This window comes from Poecilia reticulata, linkage group LG23 (genome assembly GCF_000633615.1).
Source record: "Poecilia reticulata strain Guanapo linkage group LG23, Guppy_female_1.0+MT, whole genome shotgun sequence".
In the NCBI taxonomy this organism is placed as follows: Eukaryota; Metazoa; Chordata; class Actinopteri; order Cyprinodontiformes; family Poeciliidae; genus Poecilia; species Poecilia reticulata.
Genome location: NC_024353.1, coordinates 3,902,600 through 3,921,785, shown reverse-complemented (window position 1 = coordinate 3,921,785; position 19,186 = coordinate 3,902,600). Strand labels below are relative to the sequence as shown.

The 19,186-nt window shown below is 39.9% G+C and overlaps 1 protein-coding gene across 6 annotated transcripts in view; it reads left to right on the top strand.

Annotated features, from left to right (window-relative positions):
- Positions 1-19,186, top strand: part of cacna2d1a (calcium channel, voltage-dependent, alpha 2/delta subunit 1a) — an 84,440-nt gene that overhangs the window by 47,792 nt on the left and 17,462 nt on the right. For 2 of the 6 annotated variants that reach the window (XM_017302722.1, XM_008400611.2), the window contains exons 17-32: positions 231-314; positions 425-499; positions 1,527-1,598; positions 1,718-1,789; positions 1,883-1,944; positions 2,680-2,756; positions 11,897-11,905; positions 13,699-13,707; positions 14,904-14,964; positions 15,061-15,167; positions 17,575-17,659; positions 17,804-17,866; positions 18,355-18,458; positions 18,563-18,634; positions 18,952-19,019; positions 19,105-19,143. In XM_017302722.1, the coding sequence (XP_017158211.1) occupies positions 231-314; positions 425-499; positions 1,527-1,598; positions 1,718-1,789; positions 1,883-1,944; positions 2,680-2,756; positions 11,897-11,905; positions 13,699-13,707; positions 14,904-14,964; positions 15,061-15,167; positions 17,575-17,659; positions 17,804-17,866; positions 18,355-18,458; positions 18,563-18,634; positions 18,952-19,019; positions 19,105-19,143 (1,059 nt within the window). The remainder of the gene's footprint in view (positions 1-230; positions 315-424; positions 500-1,526; positions 1,599-1,717; positions 1,790-1,882; positions 1,945-2,679; positions 2,757-11,896; positions 11,906-13,698; positions 13,708-14,903; positions 14,965-15,060; positions 15,168-17,574; positions 17,660-17,803; positions 17,867-18,354; positions 18,459-18,562; positions 18,635-18,951; positions 19,020-19,104; positions 19,144-19,186) is intronic. The other 4 variants (XM_017302723.1, XM_008400612.2, XM_017302724.1 and 1 more) reach the window with 2 other exon arrangements.

The following is a 19,186-nucleotide window of genomic DNA, read 5'->3' as shown; positions in this document are numbered from 1 at the left end:
AGTCTGGAAATGCCTTGTCAGTGACTCACTGCAGCACATGAAGCTTTGGGGAATGAAACTGTCCAGATTTCTATTGCAACCATTTCCTTGAAATCCTTCACAATCCACAGAGGGAATTGACTCATCCAGGAAAAGCAACAGGTCTCATAAGAGGGCCTTACAGTTCCTCTTTCTGCAGCTGACATCCTCTCTGTGTTTTTTTTTCCTGTGCTTTTTTTTTTCTCTCTCAGAAGTCACAAAACCAGCTCATCCTGGGAGTTATGGCTATTGATGTCTCCTTAGAAGATATCAAGAGACTCACGCCTCGGTTCACAGTAAGAGCTCATAAGTCATGTTATTGCAGACGTACTTGTTCTGTTTGTTTTGGTCTTTATGCAGATATCCCCCACCCCCACTAATTCTCGTTTTATTTTATTTTTTTTAGTTTGGTCCAAATGGCTACTACTTTGCTATTGATCCAAATGGGTATGTGTTGCTCCACCCTAATCTTCAACCGCTGGTAAGCAAAATCTCACAATTGTTTGAAAAATAATTACTGTTCTAAAAAATAAATAAAAAAACAGCTTGAAAAACTAATGTTAGTTGGCCATTAAAGCAGACAGTGATTAATTTGTCATCTCCTCACTTAGAGTAAGACGTTTCTGTACATTTCTGTTTGAAACCTGTGCCGTCTGAATCCCTTTTGACGATGTCATTGCGATAAATCGTCTGGGTGGAAATCCTTGAATGCCGAAGACGTCGAGAAAAAAAATTTATGTTTTCACGATTTCACACTGCATTGTAGGAGGTTTAAAGAAAACCCCCTCCCAAGGTTCTGCTGGTTCGTAGCTCACACTAATGCGAACAGAATGTGCATCAAATCTATTGTTTCAGTCTGTTTTTCTAATAGTTGTCATGATTAAAGTCTCTGTGTGTTCCTTGGCCTTTTCACTGCTCTTTGTTCATTAATGTTCTCTATGAAATCTAAGGCCTTCGCAGAGCAGCTGTATTTATTCAAAGACTGACTCACACTCCGACGAATTGTTTACTAAATAGGTGGCTACTGAAAGCAATTGATAACACTTATTTTTATTTAGATAGATCAGAGTAAGAGGGGGGCCGTATACAAATGTGTCTCATTTTGACCAATTTATTTTTATTTTTCTAAATCGCAGTAAAATGCCATGCAGTTTGTGATTATCATGTGACAAAATGTGAAAACAGGGGTATTGATACTTTTGCATGAAATTGAAGGTGTTGCAAGGGAAACCGTCATTTGCTTGCAGGATTAGATTTATTTGCTTGGCAAAATGTTCCACTGTGACATTTGAGAAATATGCTTTTTGTAAATATGCCATTAGGTAAATTCGTTGCAGATACATGACTTGGATCTTCTTCTTGATTATTTCCCTCTTTAGGGCTGCAAAGCATCAAAACCCGCTTTTGGACGCAGATTAGTAACTGATGTTTTCAGGGATTTTTTTTTCCCCCTCTTTGTTTTCACACCTGACAAACTGACTGAAGTAATTGTACACATTTTCTCACAGACTGCCAAGTTTGATGAACCTGTAACACTCGACTTTCTGGACGCAGAGTTGGAGAACGACATCAAAGTGGAGGTCTGACGCACAGATTTGTTTTCTAATTTGATTGCACAAACTGGAACCATATGATGGCGTGGTGATGTGATTTATATATTTGGTGTCAAGTTTCTTTTTGTTGTTGTTTTTTTACACAGATAAGAAATAAAATGATTGACGGGAAAACGGGAAACTACACAATATCTACACTGGTGAAATCTCAAGATGAGGTAATTGTTGATTTTTTTTTTTTTTTTTTTTTTGAGGTTATATCCATTTTTATTTGGAATCTTCTTGAACTGACAGTAATATCCTTATTTAAGCGCTACATTGACGAAGGTGAGAGGACCTACACCTTCGCTCCTGTGAAGGGAACAGACTACAGGTACAACTTCAGATAAGCTGCATGCACACTCTTTACCCCAGCATGACACTTGATTAATTAGATCAACCGAAATGTTTCATTATAAAACATCAACAAGCTTCAACAAGTAATTTCTACAATGAAGAAAAAGAGGGTTTCTTAAATACTTTTTGTAGTAATTTGGCTATTTTAAGGGTAGAAGTAACAACTTTTAACCACTATATTAAAAATAAAATGTTTTTAGCGTCTATTCTATTACTGGACAACTGCAATTATGTCTCTCCGTTAGAATATAATCAGAGCGGTTTTGTTTTTTTTATTTCAGTAATTCAAATCAAAAAGATAAGCTTGTATTCTATTTCAATTCATACAATACTCTTTAGTTTCTTTATGTCAGGTGAGCCAATCGCGGCTGTTCAACAGAGGAGTTCTGTTAATTGCGTATAGGCTTAAAAATCTACAGAACCTATCGTAGGATACTACTCATACAGATCTTAATTATCCATATTACATAAGTGTATATTATGAGAAACATTATCTAAAATTCAGTGATTTCTGCTGCTTGTTTTAGGATTTGGAAAACATGGCTAGAGATGGCGAAATGCCTCTGTGCTTTAATGAGCGTGCATGCGAAGGCAGGCATACCGCATGCTGTTGGCACATTAAACGATGCCCTAGTTACAGGATGAGAGAATCAGATAGCTTGCTGAAAACGATTAAAAGTGGTGCTTTTCTTCTGTTTTCTTTTTGCCCCAGTCTGGCCCTGGTCCTGCCAAACTACAGCATGCACTACATCCGCGCAACCATAGGCGACACGATCACCCAGGCAAAATGTAAGTTGACATCACAGCTGAAACCCTGCCTCTTATATTGTTACACTTATGTTTACAGAGGTTAGATAAGCAGTACTTGGTGGGAGTTGAGGGCCGTCATGGATTCTGTCCATCAATAAATGAGCTCTGGAAAAAAACCCAAAAAAACATGACTGCCCTATACATCTACACCACACTATAACAGTTACTAGTATTTCTGAAACAAAACATGCCCTCATCTGTGGTGGAGTTGGAAGTTGTTGTTTTTTTTTTCTTTTATCTGGAAACATCAGGGCAGGGATCTCTCCTGTCCCCTTCTACACATAACGCAGTTCCTACGCCGTCTGGAAAAGTATGGAATTTGGCTCGAGCATTATCCAGGGGCCTCATGTCCTAAGAGTTGCTTGGATTCCTTCCCGAAACCTTGTGTACACTAAAATTCAGAAAACTGCATGCACATAAACAAATCCAGGTGTATAGCATGCGATACTTCCTCATGCACCTATAAGCACAGGTCCTTTGTATATCCTAATCAACAGGATTGGACACATATGAGGGGGGGATCCTCCCGAAAAAAGCCCCTATTAGTATTTGCAAATAGAAATAGTGTAAATATGTACTTCACCTCTGATTGTCAAGTCTGAATCATCAAAAACAATGTCTAGATGTGTGGAAAAAAAGACTTTCACACTCCTACGTGAGTGAGAGGAGTGGAAAAACTCAAAAACGGTACATATTTGTCCTCCTTGTATTTTTTATTTATTTTCAAATTTAAATATTTAAAAAATGGAAAATGTAATGTGGTTCAAAATGTATTCATCATTTTCATTAATACTTTTTCCTTTCTTTGGAATTTCATAGTAAGGAAAATCACAAATATCCAACAAGACAACATCTAAAGAGAGAGTGATCCCACTTCTGTTCTTGTTGCAGAGAATAGACAGGTTTTGTCTCAACTGAGACAACTTCCTGAAAAAGCGTAGTAAGCTCGTAACTTCTGGTTTCATGGCACCATCTGATGCACGTCTTTGGAACTGATTTTGAGATATTAGAATCAATCCACCAAGTAGAAACTCATCCTGCACCGTGCCGGCTTGTATCCTTTGCCTAACATGTTGTTCATTAGAATAAACAAAACGGTGCATTGAACAATGTCACCTGACATCGCACAGCTCGTTCTTTGTCTGAAGATGCCTCCTGTTAAAACAGCAGTGTCTAAAACATTTTCTTTTCACGGCATCATTTTCAAAAATCTTCAGTCATAATCAGCGCTGAAAGTACGGGGTACAGTCTGGTACTGCGGGGTACCAGTACCTGCAAGAGAGGGGAGCGGCTGTCTTCTGACTGTAAAAAGTCAGTGGATTCACTGTGCAGCCGCGACTGATTAGTTTTTCTAGAACAACCTGAAACACGACTTAATCAGTTAATAAATAACTTTTTTTTTTTTCCCTATTTCATATTGTTTGTCTCTGAACTGTTGGTGCTTTGCTAGAGCAGGGCTGCAACACGTCGATAGCGGAAGGTTTTGAGTCGATCTCGGCATTAGGTGAAAAAGTGAACGCTGCCAGGACGCTGAGAGCAGCACGTCCACCTCTGATTGGCTTATCAAAACGTTCGTAACTTTATTAAAGAACAACTAAAAAATCAACAAAACGTGTTCAAATGAATGACCCAACAAAAATAATAATCATTATAATTTCAACAAGGTGTTGCGTAATTCTGTGCGTTTTGGTTACATTACCAAAATAACTGGCAGAGCAGGAGTTTAAAATTGCATTAAATTTAATTCATTTAAAACTAATCAACCACCGCTGTGTTCATGAGACGCTTATTAATAATCGTAAAATATCAAGCCTGAAAACCTAATATCGTAACGGACTGAATGTTATGTTTTTAACGTAATCTCTGGTCGGCTTGCTGCACGCAGGCGGTTGCCATGGCAACGGGTGTGCTTAAATKACAGAGAGACGGAGAATAAAAAGGTGCGAGTGGTTTTGAGTTGATCACCTGTTCAGTTGTTTTATCTTTGTTTGCCTTTGTCTTGGCTCATCACAGCCGCTGTAGTTTCTGAACATTCAATAAATGACAAACTTGGAGTAATTACCTCGTTCGTCTGTGAGTATATACGTCAATCACAACAAACATTAGTATTTAACAAACAAATGGCTTCTTCTGCGATAATTATGTGAAATTAAATTAATTGTCTAATATAAAAAAAATAGTTTGGGCATCTCGCTTTGAGCTCAGAGTCTGAGAGGCTTTTCCTTTATCAAACAATTAATTTTTTTTGATGTGCTCAGCGAATGTCTCAGGCAATGGGGAACAGAGGACGAGGTGCTGTACCGTCATGGTATCCGTCATGGTATGGGATACCACCCATGTACCATGAGTGGTATCGCACCACCGACAAATAACTGAAGTGGCTGATATCAGGAAATCCTACCAATGGCTGGAAAAAGCTGGACTCAAGGACAACACAGAGGCTCTCATCCTGGCTGCACAGGGAACAGGCCCTAAACACCAGAGCAATAGAGGCTCAGATCTACCACACCAGACAAGATCCAAGGTGTAGGTTGTGCAAGGAAGCCCCTGAGACAGTCCAGCACATAACAGCAGGGTGCAAGATGCTGGCAGGGAAAGCATACATGGAACGACATAACCAAGTGGCGGGCATAGTGTACAGGAACATCTATGCAGAATATGGACTGGAAGCCCCAAGATCGAAGTGGGAAACACCCCCAAAGGTGGTGGAAAACGACCGAGCTAAGATCCTGTGGGACTTCCAGATCCAGACAGACAGGATGGTAATAGCGAACCAACCGGACATTGTGGTGGTGGATAAAGGACAGAGGAAAGCCGTTGTGGTGGATGTAGCAATACCAAGTGATTACAACATCAGGAAAAAGGAGCACGAGAAACTGGAGAAATACCAGGGCCTCAGAGAGGAACTGGAAAAGACCTGGAAGGTGAAGACCACAGTGGTGCCTGTGGTCATCGGGGCCCTTGGTGCAGTCACCCCCAAACTGAAGCAGTGGCTAAAACAGATCCCAGGAACAACATCAGACATCTCAGTCCAAAAATGTGCAGTTCTAGGCACAGCCAAGATCCTGCGCAGAAACCCTCAAGCTCCCAGGCCTCTGGTAGAGGACCCGAGCTCAGAGGATGTAAGAAACCACTCGCGGAGGGTGAGAAGGGATTTTTTTTTTTTTTTTACAGCAAGTAGAAACAGAGCAAGCAAAAAAAAAGACAAAGCAAAATATATTTTTCTTGACAAAAACGCATGTTTAGGGGAAATAAAAAAAGAAAATATATATACATTACTTGACAAAAACTCATGTGTAAGGAAAAGTAAAAACTAAATATATATTCATGGTTTTATTTCTTATCAAAATATATATATTCTTTTATTTATATATTATTTTATTTCTTAATATGTCAGATATATATTTATTCTTTTATCTATATATAAGGTTGGAGATATATATATATATAAGTAATATTATTATATTTCTATATTTTTTAATTATGTCGGTTTTGGTCCTCTATATGTGTCTAGTTGTAGATATCAATCTATCTATCAATCTATCAATCAATCTATCAATCTATCAATCTATCAATGAGACTACCTCTGCTCCTCCGCCTCCCTGTGTTTTGTTCAAGGCTCTGCTTCCCAGTGCTCTTTGCCCCCGGCTCCGTCCGCTGGACCCGCCTCCAGGGTCAACCTCTGCCTACTGGATAATTTCAGTGGAGATTTCAGACTGTGGCAGGAAGCCGGAGTGCCCGGAGAGAAACCTGCAAACAGGAAACCTGTCAAATCTTTTTACCTTTTGTCCTCTAGTGTCTGATCATCTCTTCTCGTAAATATAAATGAATCCGTTGTTGGACATGTCTTCACTGCAGTTGCTGTCTGCAGTGAAGACATGCTCATTGTCGGTTCGTTCTCCCTTCATTAAATAGCAGTAGAAGTCTGTCAGCTTTGGATCCCCACAGATGACGGAGGACAGGTGGTATGTCTCCGTCCCACATTCTGCAGGGACATTGATGGTCTGAGTGGCTTTGGTTYGGTGCTTCCTGGTCAACCTGTGCAGAAAAAATACCAGGACCTTGTTGTCGGTCAGGCAATGTTTTTTCTGCCAGGGTGACCCGCAGCCTGAACAACGGCGTTTGCATGCCAAATCCAACCAGTATTCAAGCAGTATAGATATACTGGTTGAAAATAACACYGSTGGAAGGGCAATCATGGCGCCGTKGTTCAGGAGCCTGAGGGAAGTGGCTCCACAGTTAGAGCARKAGTCGTTGTCRTACAACTCTCTATCTGTGTYRCCGCCAAACGAATCCAGCCAGACCAGCACAGACTCCAGCAAACTTTTGATGTCATAGTMCTTTCCCACGTCCGACRGGAGCTTCTTCTCCCTCAGCTCCATCAGAACTGGGGAAAGGTCTTGTTGACTAAAATGATTGCCGGGCTGACGGACAGCTGAGAGGAGGAGACTCCCACAGCAGGGGATGGACGATGCCTCCAGAAAAACCCTTTCCTTAGCGAGACACCGCTTGGTGACGCTCAGGTTTAGGACRCTCTGGAACGCAGCGTTCACCCAGCTGTTCTGGAGCTCATCGGAGAACTTGAAGAAGTTCTCCTCCGCTTGTCCTGGTCCTGCAGAAGTCCTCCCTACATCTAGCAGATCCGAGCCAACGCTTTCTACTGAATTAACGTTAGGGGAACAGGAAACCTCGACATCAACGGAAATCTTTACCTTCAGAGATGGTTGTTCAGACAATCGAGCAACACTGTCAAAGGACCCTGTGAAAGTGGCCTTCAGAGGACTCTCCTTCAAGGATGGGACCAGCAAAACCAAAGCTTTGGCTGTCACTTCAGCCACAGCTTCGGCTGCGAGATCAGTCGCAGACAAATCTTCCCCAGCCGGGTTAGATTTTTCTGCGACTGCAGTCTCACCCTCATGCTGTACCATCGTCTCAGAACAAACCTCCCCAGCCGGGTCGGTTTGTCCTTTGGAAGTGGATGGAAATCCTTTCCAAAACGGATCGTCCTCTTCATCCTGATCGTRTCCTTCRTTGGAATCCTTCCCTGGGAAGAAACGATCGCACACTTTCTTCATCCCAGTCGTCACGRCATRTCCGATGCCCCAACCAACCGGGAAAATCAGGGGAACAAGCGCCGTCGCAAAACTAAACATTGTTGGTATAAACAAATTTGAAACTCCAAGAAATGTCTGGATCCTCACTTATGCTTAGAGATTCCAGTATTCAAGCATTAGAACTTCTATGATCTACTGTGATGTGCACGATGTCATCTATGACCTCATCAGTGAACTCACTGGACTTCTGTTGCGACGCCTTGCTTCTGATTGTTGCTATGGAAATTATCAGAATCAGCTCTGCATGACTCAAGCTGACGTAAATATTTAAATAAAACATTATACTTTTTATTTTTTTAACATGACGAGATTAATAGATTTGTATATGATTTAATTTTTGCTTTTGTGGTTTTCCATACCTGCTGTGGTACAAATGTTCTGAAGCCTTTGATCCACTATTATTTTTAATTACTATTAATTCATTAGGATTATTCATGTATTAATTATTGCACAGTGCTAGGAACAGTCTGTGACTTATTATATTTGTTTTTATTAATTTTCACAGTCAGTTTAATGCTGTGACTATTTTACCAAACATAGGAAACAAAAGCAGAAAAGCGATCCAGACCTGCACATAATTTTATTGAGGTCCAGAACCCATAAGTTCTTGGCTTGCTTCATTCAGGAGCCTTGGGGATAAAAAGGCTTCATGATTGTATTTCAAAGGCAGATTTCAAGAACAAGAAACCCAAACTGACCCAAATTCGGGCAAGAGTTTGGGTCAGGTGCTATTTCAAGATGTAGATGTGTGCAGGAATCTCCACGATGTCAGTGACACAGATTAGCATGCCTTAGTAGGTGTGTGTGTGTGCGTGCGCGCGCGCGTGTGTGTGTGCGCAAGTAAAAAGCTCTCTACCTTTCTATAAATATACACAGGTCCTCAAAAAATGAGCATATTCTGATAAAGTTCATTATTTTCCATAATGTAATGATAAAAATTAAACTGTCATATATTTTAGATTCATTGCACACCAACTGATATTTCAGGTCTTTTATTGTTTTAATACTGATGGTTTTGGCAAACAGCTCATGAAAACCCAAAATCCCTGTCTCAAAAAATTAGCTTATCATGAAAAGGTTCTTTGAACGAGCAGTTAACCTCATCATCTGAATCAACAAAGTAACTAAACACCTGCAAAAGATTCCTGAGGCTTTTAAAAACTCCCAGCCTGGTTCATTACTCAAAACCGCAATCATGGGTCAGACTGCCGACCTGACTGCTGTCCAGAAGGTCATCATTGACACCCTCAAGCAAGAGGTGAGACACAGAAAGAAATTTCTGAACAAATAGGCTGTTCACAGAGTGCTGTATCAAGGCACCTCAGGGGGAAGGAAAAAGTGTGGCAGAAAACGCTGCACAACAAGAAGAGGTGACCGGACCCTGAGGAAGATTGTGGAGAAGGGCCGATTCCAGACCTTGGGGGGACCTGAGGAAGCAGTGGACTGAGTCTGGAGTAGAAACATCCAGAGCCACCGTGCACAGGCGTGAGCAGGAAATGGGCTACAGGTGCTGCATTCCCCAGGTCAAAGGTCAAGCCACTTTTGAACCAGAAACAGCGGTAGAAGCGCCTGACCTGGTCTACAGAGAAGCAGCACTGGACTGTTGCTCAGTGGTCCAAACTACATTTTTTGGATGAAAGCAAATTTTGCATATCATTCGGAAATCAAGGTGCCAGAGTCTGGAGGAAGACTGGGGAGAAGAAAATGCCAAAATGCCTGAAGTCCAGTGTTAAATACCCACAGTCAGTGATGGTCTGGGGATCTATGTCAGCTGCTGGTGTCGGTCCACTGTGTTTTAATCAAGGACAGGGTCAATGCAGCAGCTATCGGGAGATTTTGGAGCACTTCATGCTTCCATCTGCTGAAAAACCTTATGGAGATGAAGATTTAATTTTCCAGCACAACCTGGCACCTGCTCACAGTGCCAAAACCACTGGTATTACTGACCATGGTATTACTGTTGGCCTGCCAACTCTCCTGACCTGAACCCCATAGAGAATCTGTGGGATATTGTGAAGAGAAAGTTTAGAGACCAAGACCCAAAACTCTGGATGAGCTAAAGGCCTCTATTGAAGCATCCTGAGCTCCATAACACCTCAGCAGGGCCACAAGCTGATTACCTCCATGCCACGCCGCATTGAAGCAGTCATTTCTGCAAAAGGATTCCTGACCAAGTATTGAGTGCATAACTGAACATAATTATTTGAAAGTTGACTTTTTTGGTATTAAAACCCTATTCTTTTATTGTTCGGATTAAATATGCTAATTTTTTGAGACAGGGATTTTGGGTTTTCATGAGCTGTTTGCCAAAATCATCAGTATTAAAACAATAAAAGATCTGAAACATTTCAGTTGGTGTGCAATGAATCTAAAATATGACAGTTTAATTTTTATCATTACATTATGGAAAATAATGAACTTTATCACAAAATGTTTTTATTCATTTCATTCCCTCCCTAACAGCTGTGAATGAATGGGATGATAGGCGTTTCCTCAGTCAGTTCTTTTCTTTGGAAGTGGAGGTTAATTAGAAAATAAATATGTTATGATCAATCTTTTTGACTAAAATAATGTGCATAGTTTTGATTTTTATGTGCAAATTCTCTTAAAGGTCCATCTTTCTGTCTATAAAAGCTTAAAGCATTACTCAATGTTTTGATTTCTTCCATGTGGCATCTATTTCTGTATTTTGGGATTAAGCTGCAACTGGCCTTTGTTAAACTCTATTTTTCTTTTTCTTCTTTTTTTTGGATCACAACATTTTGCAATCACGATGTTACATTTCAATTTGCATGCATTTCTCAAACCTTGCAATGTTTCCAGCTGTTTTGGAAAAAATTAACTTTAGGTGCCCAGTCTGTGCTCAAAAACATTAAAAAAAAAATCAGTTGGCAGATGCTTCAAGCTCACTTGAAGCTGCTCCATCTACCGCAAAACATTTCATCATGTTTTGTTTCTGGCAGCTTTATTAAATAAAGTTGCAACCAGGCTGAAAGACTTGGAAGGCCTTTAAAGAACTTCAAACATCTGAGATTCACTTTTGCATTATTAAAGTGCAACCTGGAAAATGTGTGTAAAGACAATTTAGCTGTCCATTTTACACCCTCTGAATGGCACCAATTTATGTTTTAACTTGACCGATTTGTGAAAATTGAGACTTTTCCTCTTTAGGTCAGTCTATCTTAAAGCAAACGGTATGGAGTTTATGTTTAGCTCTAGGCTTTCCAAGTGAGTTTCCACAGCGTTTTATGTTGTGAAATGATGCAAATATTAATATGTTTTGGTGAAGAAAGGACAATGTTTTTAACAAAATACATCTCTATACATTAAAATGTCATCAAAAAGTTAACATGCCATGGTGATTTAATTTACAAAGTGAACCCTTTAAGTTATATAAATTTTACAAATTGTTATATTGAGAGATTTTGTGTCTCTTTTTTCTTCTTTTTATGAATCTCCTCTAAACCTTTTACTTCTTCTTCTTCTTCATTGCTCCTCAATGTTTGCCCTGTACTACACTATTATTATGCTTGGATACAAAACTAGCTTATTTAGAAAATTACTTTGTGTATCATTATTATTATTAGTGTTATTACTTTTATTGGTCTTCTGTAAAATAACATTTTTCTCGAGAGCAGAAATTTGGGCTACCTGCAAGACATAAATATCCAAATGAAAATAAATGGCACCAAAATTTATAATCGGTTTTTTAAATGAGTGTCACCTTTTGAAGTAGCTTTTTGAAGACATTTTAATTCATTTCAATTGACATGTAATTTACCTATAGTTAAAACCTTTCCCACATGTACTGTAAAGTTGTTTTTTTTTTCTTTTCTTTTTGGTTTCGAACTTCTGCGTACAATATTCTTATTCAATGCGCATTTGAATAAAATATTGTGTAACCCTGTTTTCTTGTCTCTTTCCAATTCCCTCCTTTCTCTTCTCAACCTTTTAACCTCTTGTTCTGAACTCCTAACCCTTCCTGCTGTTTTGGAACCTCCGCAGCATTTTTGGGCAAGTATCCCCCTTCTGTACTTTTCCCCACAGCCATCCTCGTCTCGCCTCTCTCTCTCATCACCCACACACTTTGGATGTAAATTTGCAGACTCACAAACACCGAAGCATTTTGTTCTCCGTTTGTTTCCCCCCCCCAAGTTAACAACAACTTTGTCACGATGAATCGAGCAGGATTAATTCACCCAGAGACAGCTCTTTGCATGCGATGCATCCCACCCGTGTTTTTGCAGACAGCGGGTGTGTGTCTCTGTCTGTGTGTGTGTGTGTGTGTGTGTGTGAGAGCGCATGTATGTATTAACTCCCCCACCTGCTTTGACTGTTCCAATGGCCCTCAGATGTGGTTTTGGCACCGGCCCACTGTAGCAGGAAGAACAGACGAACAGGATGCTTGCATTATTTAAAGGTGAAGCCATAAAGGAGAAAGCCGTGAGTCTGTACCCAGAGTATAAATTGGAGTTTTCTCCAGTTTCTCCTTTTTGACTCATTTTATGTTTTACAACTTTGGTAAATTACTCCTAATAAAAAGCAGGACTCTTCTTTACACACTAAGCTTGATCTGTTCTGTTTGTCCCTCTCAATGCAGGGTCATCAGTTTTCGTATTTGTGGGCGTTGAGTCAAAACCCTCCAGAGCGCATAAGGCTTTGAAGCCTATCTGAAACTGAAGCCTGGCTCATATTTTTGTTTTATTCATTTTTTTTCTTTTTTTTTTTGACAAAACTTTTGTATCACAACTCAATTGAACCAGAAGAAATGTCGTATACCAATTCCCTCCTGTTCTGCACCCTTGAATTTCTGACCCTTTGTCACATTACGGACACTTCTTTGAATTATATTAAAAACAATTTTTATACAAAATAATTGTAAGGGAGAAGGAAAATATAAGTGTATCATGCGTATGCTTCAGTCCCAAATCTCTGAAGCATATTCCAACTACCGAAACATGAAGTAGACACTGAAGGGGGGGTTGAGGATAAATTTATTTCTCACTTTTTAGTTGCACAAAATGCTTAAAAAACAAAAATAAAAGCATCTTCTTGCTCCCACCTTATTATTTGGTCCTTTGGTTTAGTCTGTTGCATAAAATCCAAGTAGCAGTACTGTGACAAAGCCTGCAAAAGTTCAAAGGGTAAGAATATTTTTCCGAATATTATACATTTTTTACGCCATTTTGTAAATTAGTCAAAACTTTTTTTTCTTTGTTGTGCTGAAGTAAATTCTTAATTTAATCAACGTTTTGATATTGAGAGTGCACATTCTTTGTCTCATTCCTAATATCTTCCCACCATTTATCATTTTTTTTCCCCGGAATTACTGAGCGATGGCCTGCAATGAAAAGATCCAGTTATGACGACTCTTATGTTGCCACAAGAGTTTATGAAATAATCGTGTGCAGCGTGCTTTGAAAACACTTAGGTTGTGAACTGTGGTGCATGTTTCCATTTGATTATGGCATAAAGTAAATCCTTCACGCAAGTTTGGTAACTCCTGAGATTGACCAAATCATCAAAAAGATGCTAATCCGAGTTCTGAAACACGTCCTCTGACCGCAGTCTAAGCCTTTGTGTGTGTTCCCCATCAGCGCCATCTGCATCCAAAGACCTGAAATCTTCTGCTTGCAAAGCAATATTTCTATTCAGGGCTCGCTCTGTGAATAAAATATTGTCACCTTTGACCTCTGTGGTTTCACCCCGTCTTTCTCCCCTCCCTTTCTTTTCCTTCTCGTCGTCACCTCCCTGGGGGATCCTCGTGTTTGTTCGCCTTCTCTCCTCTGGGATTATTTCTACTCCAGGGAAAGATGGCAAGTATCCTTTCTTTTTACTTTCATGTCTGTTCTCCCAATCTTTGCCCTGTCACGTTATTTCATCATCTTATGTTTATTTTTCTTTTATCTTTTTAATCGATTAACTTTCCACAAGTTGTGCACTTATTTGTCCCAATGTTTATTATATGATAAATAAAATATATTATGTTGTTTTTGTTTCTTAAATCTAATAAGCCTCCATAACTGCAGAGGCTCATCATTACCGATTTAATACCTTTCATACAAAGGTGTCACCATTTTCTCCCTTTTAACTGCCTTATAAATAAAGCATTTTTGTACCCATGTGAATAAAACTGTTTATCTTATTTATTTATTTTTTTTACAGAATGACATTTGAATGAGAGAAACCTACAAATAATTCAAGTTAACTAGATTTCTTGAAATCTCAGTGCCAGTGTTTATTTGTTTTGGTTTGATCCCAGCTTGGGTCCACTTATTCTAATAAAAAAAATACAAATTGTGACCCCCTAATCAAACCAAAATAGCTTTAAATGACATTCTGATGGTAAATGGTATTAATAAAAGCCACATCACGTTTCTGAACAGCAGGGAGTGAGCAGAAAATCAGCTTAAATTGGTGGCTGTCAAAGCACTTTTCCTGAGTCAAAACATTACACAAAACTGGAAGTATAGCTTCATGAAAAGCTGCACAACATTTCTCAAAATATAAACACGCTTTTATCCAAAATGCCAAAAGGGAAACTATTTAGAAAGTATCAAAGTAAAGTTTGGCATGCAGGGCTTATCAAAGGCAGAGCACTAAATAAATTTCAATAAAATACAAAATGTTTCTTTAACCATTACAACGGGCTGCTGGTTTCATGTTGTCTCCATTAATCTAATGAATAATGGAGGGTTTTTTTTGAAGCTTTGAAAAACATTGCAAGATTTAATTATGTAACTTCAACTTTGGGAAATAAACTGATCTACAGGTTGGAATAAAATTTCGTCGTCCAAGTACCACATTGGGGCAGGAATGGATTAATGGGCAAAATGTTAAATGCGTTTTTGTTTAAATGTTAGTGGAGTTGCTCTTCAAATGTCTCTTTAGATGATGTGATTTCTGCTCACTGCCAAAGGATTGCTAAAAATGTATCAAGTTTTTCCCAGCAATGTCATCGTAACAGCTGCATACTAACCTATATTAGTGATATTTCTTCACTTACCTCTAGTTTCCGAGAGCCTGCTTGCAGACAAGTTTGATGAGTACGGGTATACATTTATTGCACCAAGGTACGTTTACATGCAACACATGTAAATCCTACTTTCACTCCCGACAGGACTGCTTTGACTGAGTATACCCTAAACCTTTGATTCTGTTTTCCTCAGGATGTACTGCAAAGACTTGAAGCCGCCAGACAAGAAAACGAACAACACAGAGTACCTGATGGACTTCAACAATTATATAGACACAAAGACTCCAAACAACCCTATGTGTGAGTGCAATCATGCTCTTTTCAGCAATGCTAGTGCCTTGCAAGAGGAAGCCTTTTCACACTTTATTGTGCAGCATCAACAAGCATATGTGATAGACCAACAAAATTGAGTAAATGACATCACCGAAGCGTCAATCATAGCCCTCGCGTGCACGACCCTCCACATTCTTGCCCACACAGCGAGGGACACACTGCCGATGGAGACGTGTCCAACTTTTGTAGGCTCTCTTTTTGTTGCAATCATGGCAGTACATCTCTACCAGCTTTCTGCATCTAGGTAATCAAGTATTTTTTAATCCTCTTTGCAAAGTTGTTCAAGCTCAGTCAGATTGGATGGAGAAATACTGTAAAGAAGCCTTCCCAAAGACTTAAGTATTTGTGGTTGTCGGGGACCACAATCCCTATAAAAACCTTTACAACTGTCTATGTTAATAGTTCAAATGCCAAATATATGTTTAATCTGCATAAATACACACAGTGGAGACTGCCTTGGCAACGTCTACAGTCTTCCTTATCTCTGTTCTTGGGAATTCAGTCGGACATTGCCAAGGAAAATGAATTCCGCTCCTGGACTGGCCACTTTGCAAATACCAGCCGGTAGCATGTCAAGTATTATGTGAAGTTTTTGGGGGTTTTTTTGGTCATCCCACACTTTTGGGATGTAAGCCAAAAAGTTTATAGTTTCATCACCTTCTTCCACATTTGCCATCTGCCCTACATGGCGTGAGACTGGATTTGAATTCACCAATCTATTTGTTCTTACTCTTCTTCAAAGGCCAGATTTGTGGATTTGTCCACCTGAGTTGTGGATGTCTGATGAAATCAAATGCTTGAAATAATTTTCAGATGTTTATGCATAATTTTATTTATTTTTTTTTTAAAACATTCCATTTTCTGCCATTTCACAGTGATGTGCCATTTTGTGACATTTCCCACATAAAATTGCACTAAAGACTCAATATGTTGCTTATAACTTTTGGAATTTGTCTTTGCCACGTTTGCTTTAGCGACGCGAATAAATCCCTGCCATCTTACTTTCAGCAATAAACATTTAATGCGAGTTTTCTAAGTGACCATGCTCCCAAATCTGTCATTCCACTGGCCGGATGGTTTGGCGTGTATGACCTGGCAAAGCTATGTAATGTGGAACCCCCCCTCCCACCCCCCTTCCCTTCATGTTACCTATTTGATGCTAACTCCAAAGATTTGACTATCACATGCCTGGCTGCACATGTGTGAGGCACATCGGCTTAGCTGCAACACACACGCAGGCTTTCTCGCTCACACACACACACTCCATCCACCAGTTATATGCCTCCCACACCCCTCCTGTAGCCGCTCGACCTCATCCAATTACTGTGTGTTTGTGAAAAAGAGCAGGACACATGCAGCCCAGAGTGCGAGCAGAGCAATAAAACACAAATCAGGTCCGACGGACCTTCCCCGTGACATCTGACCAACGCATTACCATCCTTACCCTTTCTGGCATACCCTCATTGATATGAATTACCCATTTGTTGGCGCATTGAGCAAAAGCAAAACGTTCCCCGGGCATTTATAAAAGGGCTCTTTTATTGCGTTCCATTGTTTAATTTGATGGTTTGCATTTAAGGACTTACTTCAAACATCTCAACATGATCAATCCAATAAAACTTTTCACCCAGTTGAATTATTACCTCCACCGTTATTAGCTGCTAGTTTAATGGAGTCCACAGAGAACCACAAGGGAGGGAGAGGAGCGCGGCCCATGTGGAGGATTGGCGGCTCAGGAATCGTTACACGCTTTACGCGGTTAAGCCACTGCAGTGGCGAAGAAGTACATTAGGAATTCCTGGGCTGCCTTCAATAAAGAATCCCTAATGAAAACCACTGGATGGTGGGCTCGGGGGGGACCAAAGTGTTACACCAGCTGTTCTGTCTGATGTGTGAGGCGTGCCATAAAGACTGGGGGAGGTGGCGGTGGCGGCGGAGGTGTATCGGCGAACCCTGACGTTTATGGACTGGAGCGGGTCGGTGGTGGGTTCAAAGAGCCAGGAACGGCCAAAAAAGGGGCAATCCCTTTTATCGCCTCTTATGTTTGTCATGTGGTCTTGTTGGATGTCTGCAAAAGTATTCTTTACACCTGCACCACTTCACCACCTACACCACAGAATTTTGAATTGCAAAGTTTTTTGGGGGGGGCCTGGGGGGTCCCCCTATAACTTTGCTCTCTTTTGAGTCTTTAGGTGTTTTTAGTCCTGAGGTTTAATTATTTTTGGTTGCCTGGAAATTGCGGAAAATATTTGTGTTCTGCTTAAAGCTCACTCTCCTCTTTGTTTTTTTTTTTATCTATGTCATAATTTTTTCCAATATCTGTAATTACTCTTCAGTCATTTCAAGTAATATACTTTTTTTTTCCCCCACTTAGGTAATGTGGAGCTTGTAAACCGGCTTCTCCTCGATGCCGGCATCACCTCTGATCTGATCAAGATCTGGAAGCAGAATGAGTTGCAGTGAGTAAAAGCGGTCGTGTTTGCTGTTTGGCGATACAGATGGTTTGAATATTTCAACATCACCAGTAAATGTCAGGCATGCATAAAACATATTCCAGGTTTTTGTTACCATGTTCTTATAGCTGCATTTTCCCTGCTTGTCAGGCAGGGTGTTACTGCCAGATTTGTTGCGACTGACGGAGGAATCACTCGCGTCTTCCCCAAAAGGTATATAGGAAATGAGATTCACAAAGAACTTTTTTTTTTTTTTTCAGTTGATTGACATTTCTGAATGGCAGTAGGTTAATGTAGCACCTGTGGTAAGGCTCAAAAGTCAGATTGGCACTGCCATCCAGAATCAGAAAGGGTCTTATTTCCAAAGGATGTAATTTGAATCTTTTGATGTTGCTGTAAAGTGTTTATATTTTGATGCTGGTTTTTCTGTTCCCACTAATAAGTCAGGAAAACTTCAACCTCATCAGCTTTTAAATGTGTTTTCTTATTCACAAAATAGTCATAGGTAAAGGCATTTTCTCTTCTTACCAAAATTCCTTGAACTAAAGTTTAGAAAATTAAAAGCAAATTGTCTTAAAGAATTCATGAATAACTGAAGGTACTACTGTGTACTACTTAACATAAATTAACTGCAACGGGATTCCAAGAACGTAAAAAAGAAGCAGAATTTGGATTTCATCTTGTGCTCGCATGTCCAACAGCTCCGGGCTGGACTGGAAGGAAGAAGCGGAGACCTACGAGTCGAGCTTCTACAAACGAAGTTTAGACAACGACGTGTACATCTTTACGCCAACACCCTGCACCGGTAAACCTGTCGAATATCAGGCACTATATGATCAGGGTTGCTTTCTAAAAAGATGCTTGTTAAAAATTTAAAAAAATACAAATTTTCCTGTCTCCTTCGCGCAGAAAGTGATAGCGATGTCCTCGTGAGCCGAGCAGTAAACCTCGAGATTCGCAACATTACGCTCAAACCAGCTGGTAAGCAGCATTCTAATGTTTAAACCTGATTTTTTTTTTTAAGCCCCTTTGCCTCTTGTTACACACCTACGTTTGCAACCACAGTTTTATCATCCACAGTCGCACTCTTATTTCATAACCGCCACCCCTCATTCATCTGTTTCTCCCCACATACACACATACACAAACCACACATCAAGTCATCTCATCGCCTGTGATCTTTAGCCAAGTTTAATTTTCAGGTTCAGAGAGTAAAGTTGACACAGAGGGACTGGTTATGATCTAGGATGTCTGGATTTTATGTCGTTTCTCTTCTTTTTTTTTTTTTTTTTGCTCAGTTGTTGGTGTGAAGTTGGACATCTATGCGTGGATGGAGAGCTTCATCAACATCACTTACAGGATGAATGTAAGTAGATGTTTATCGGCATGAAAGCGTTCCAGCATAGCTCAGCGTCGACGTTTGACCCTTTTCCGTTTCTCTGTGCTCAAAGTGCAAGGATGAAATCTGTGGTTGTAAGAAAGGTGATCCGGTAAGAGTGGCTTTTATTTTTTTTATTTTTTTTTTTCATATAT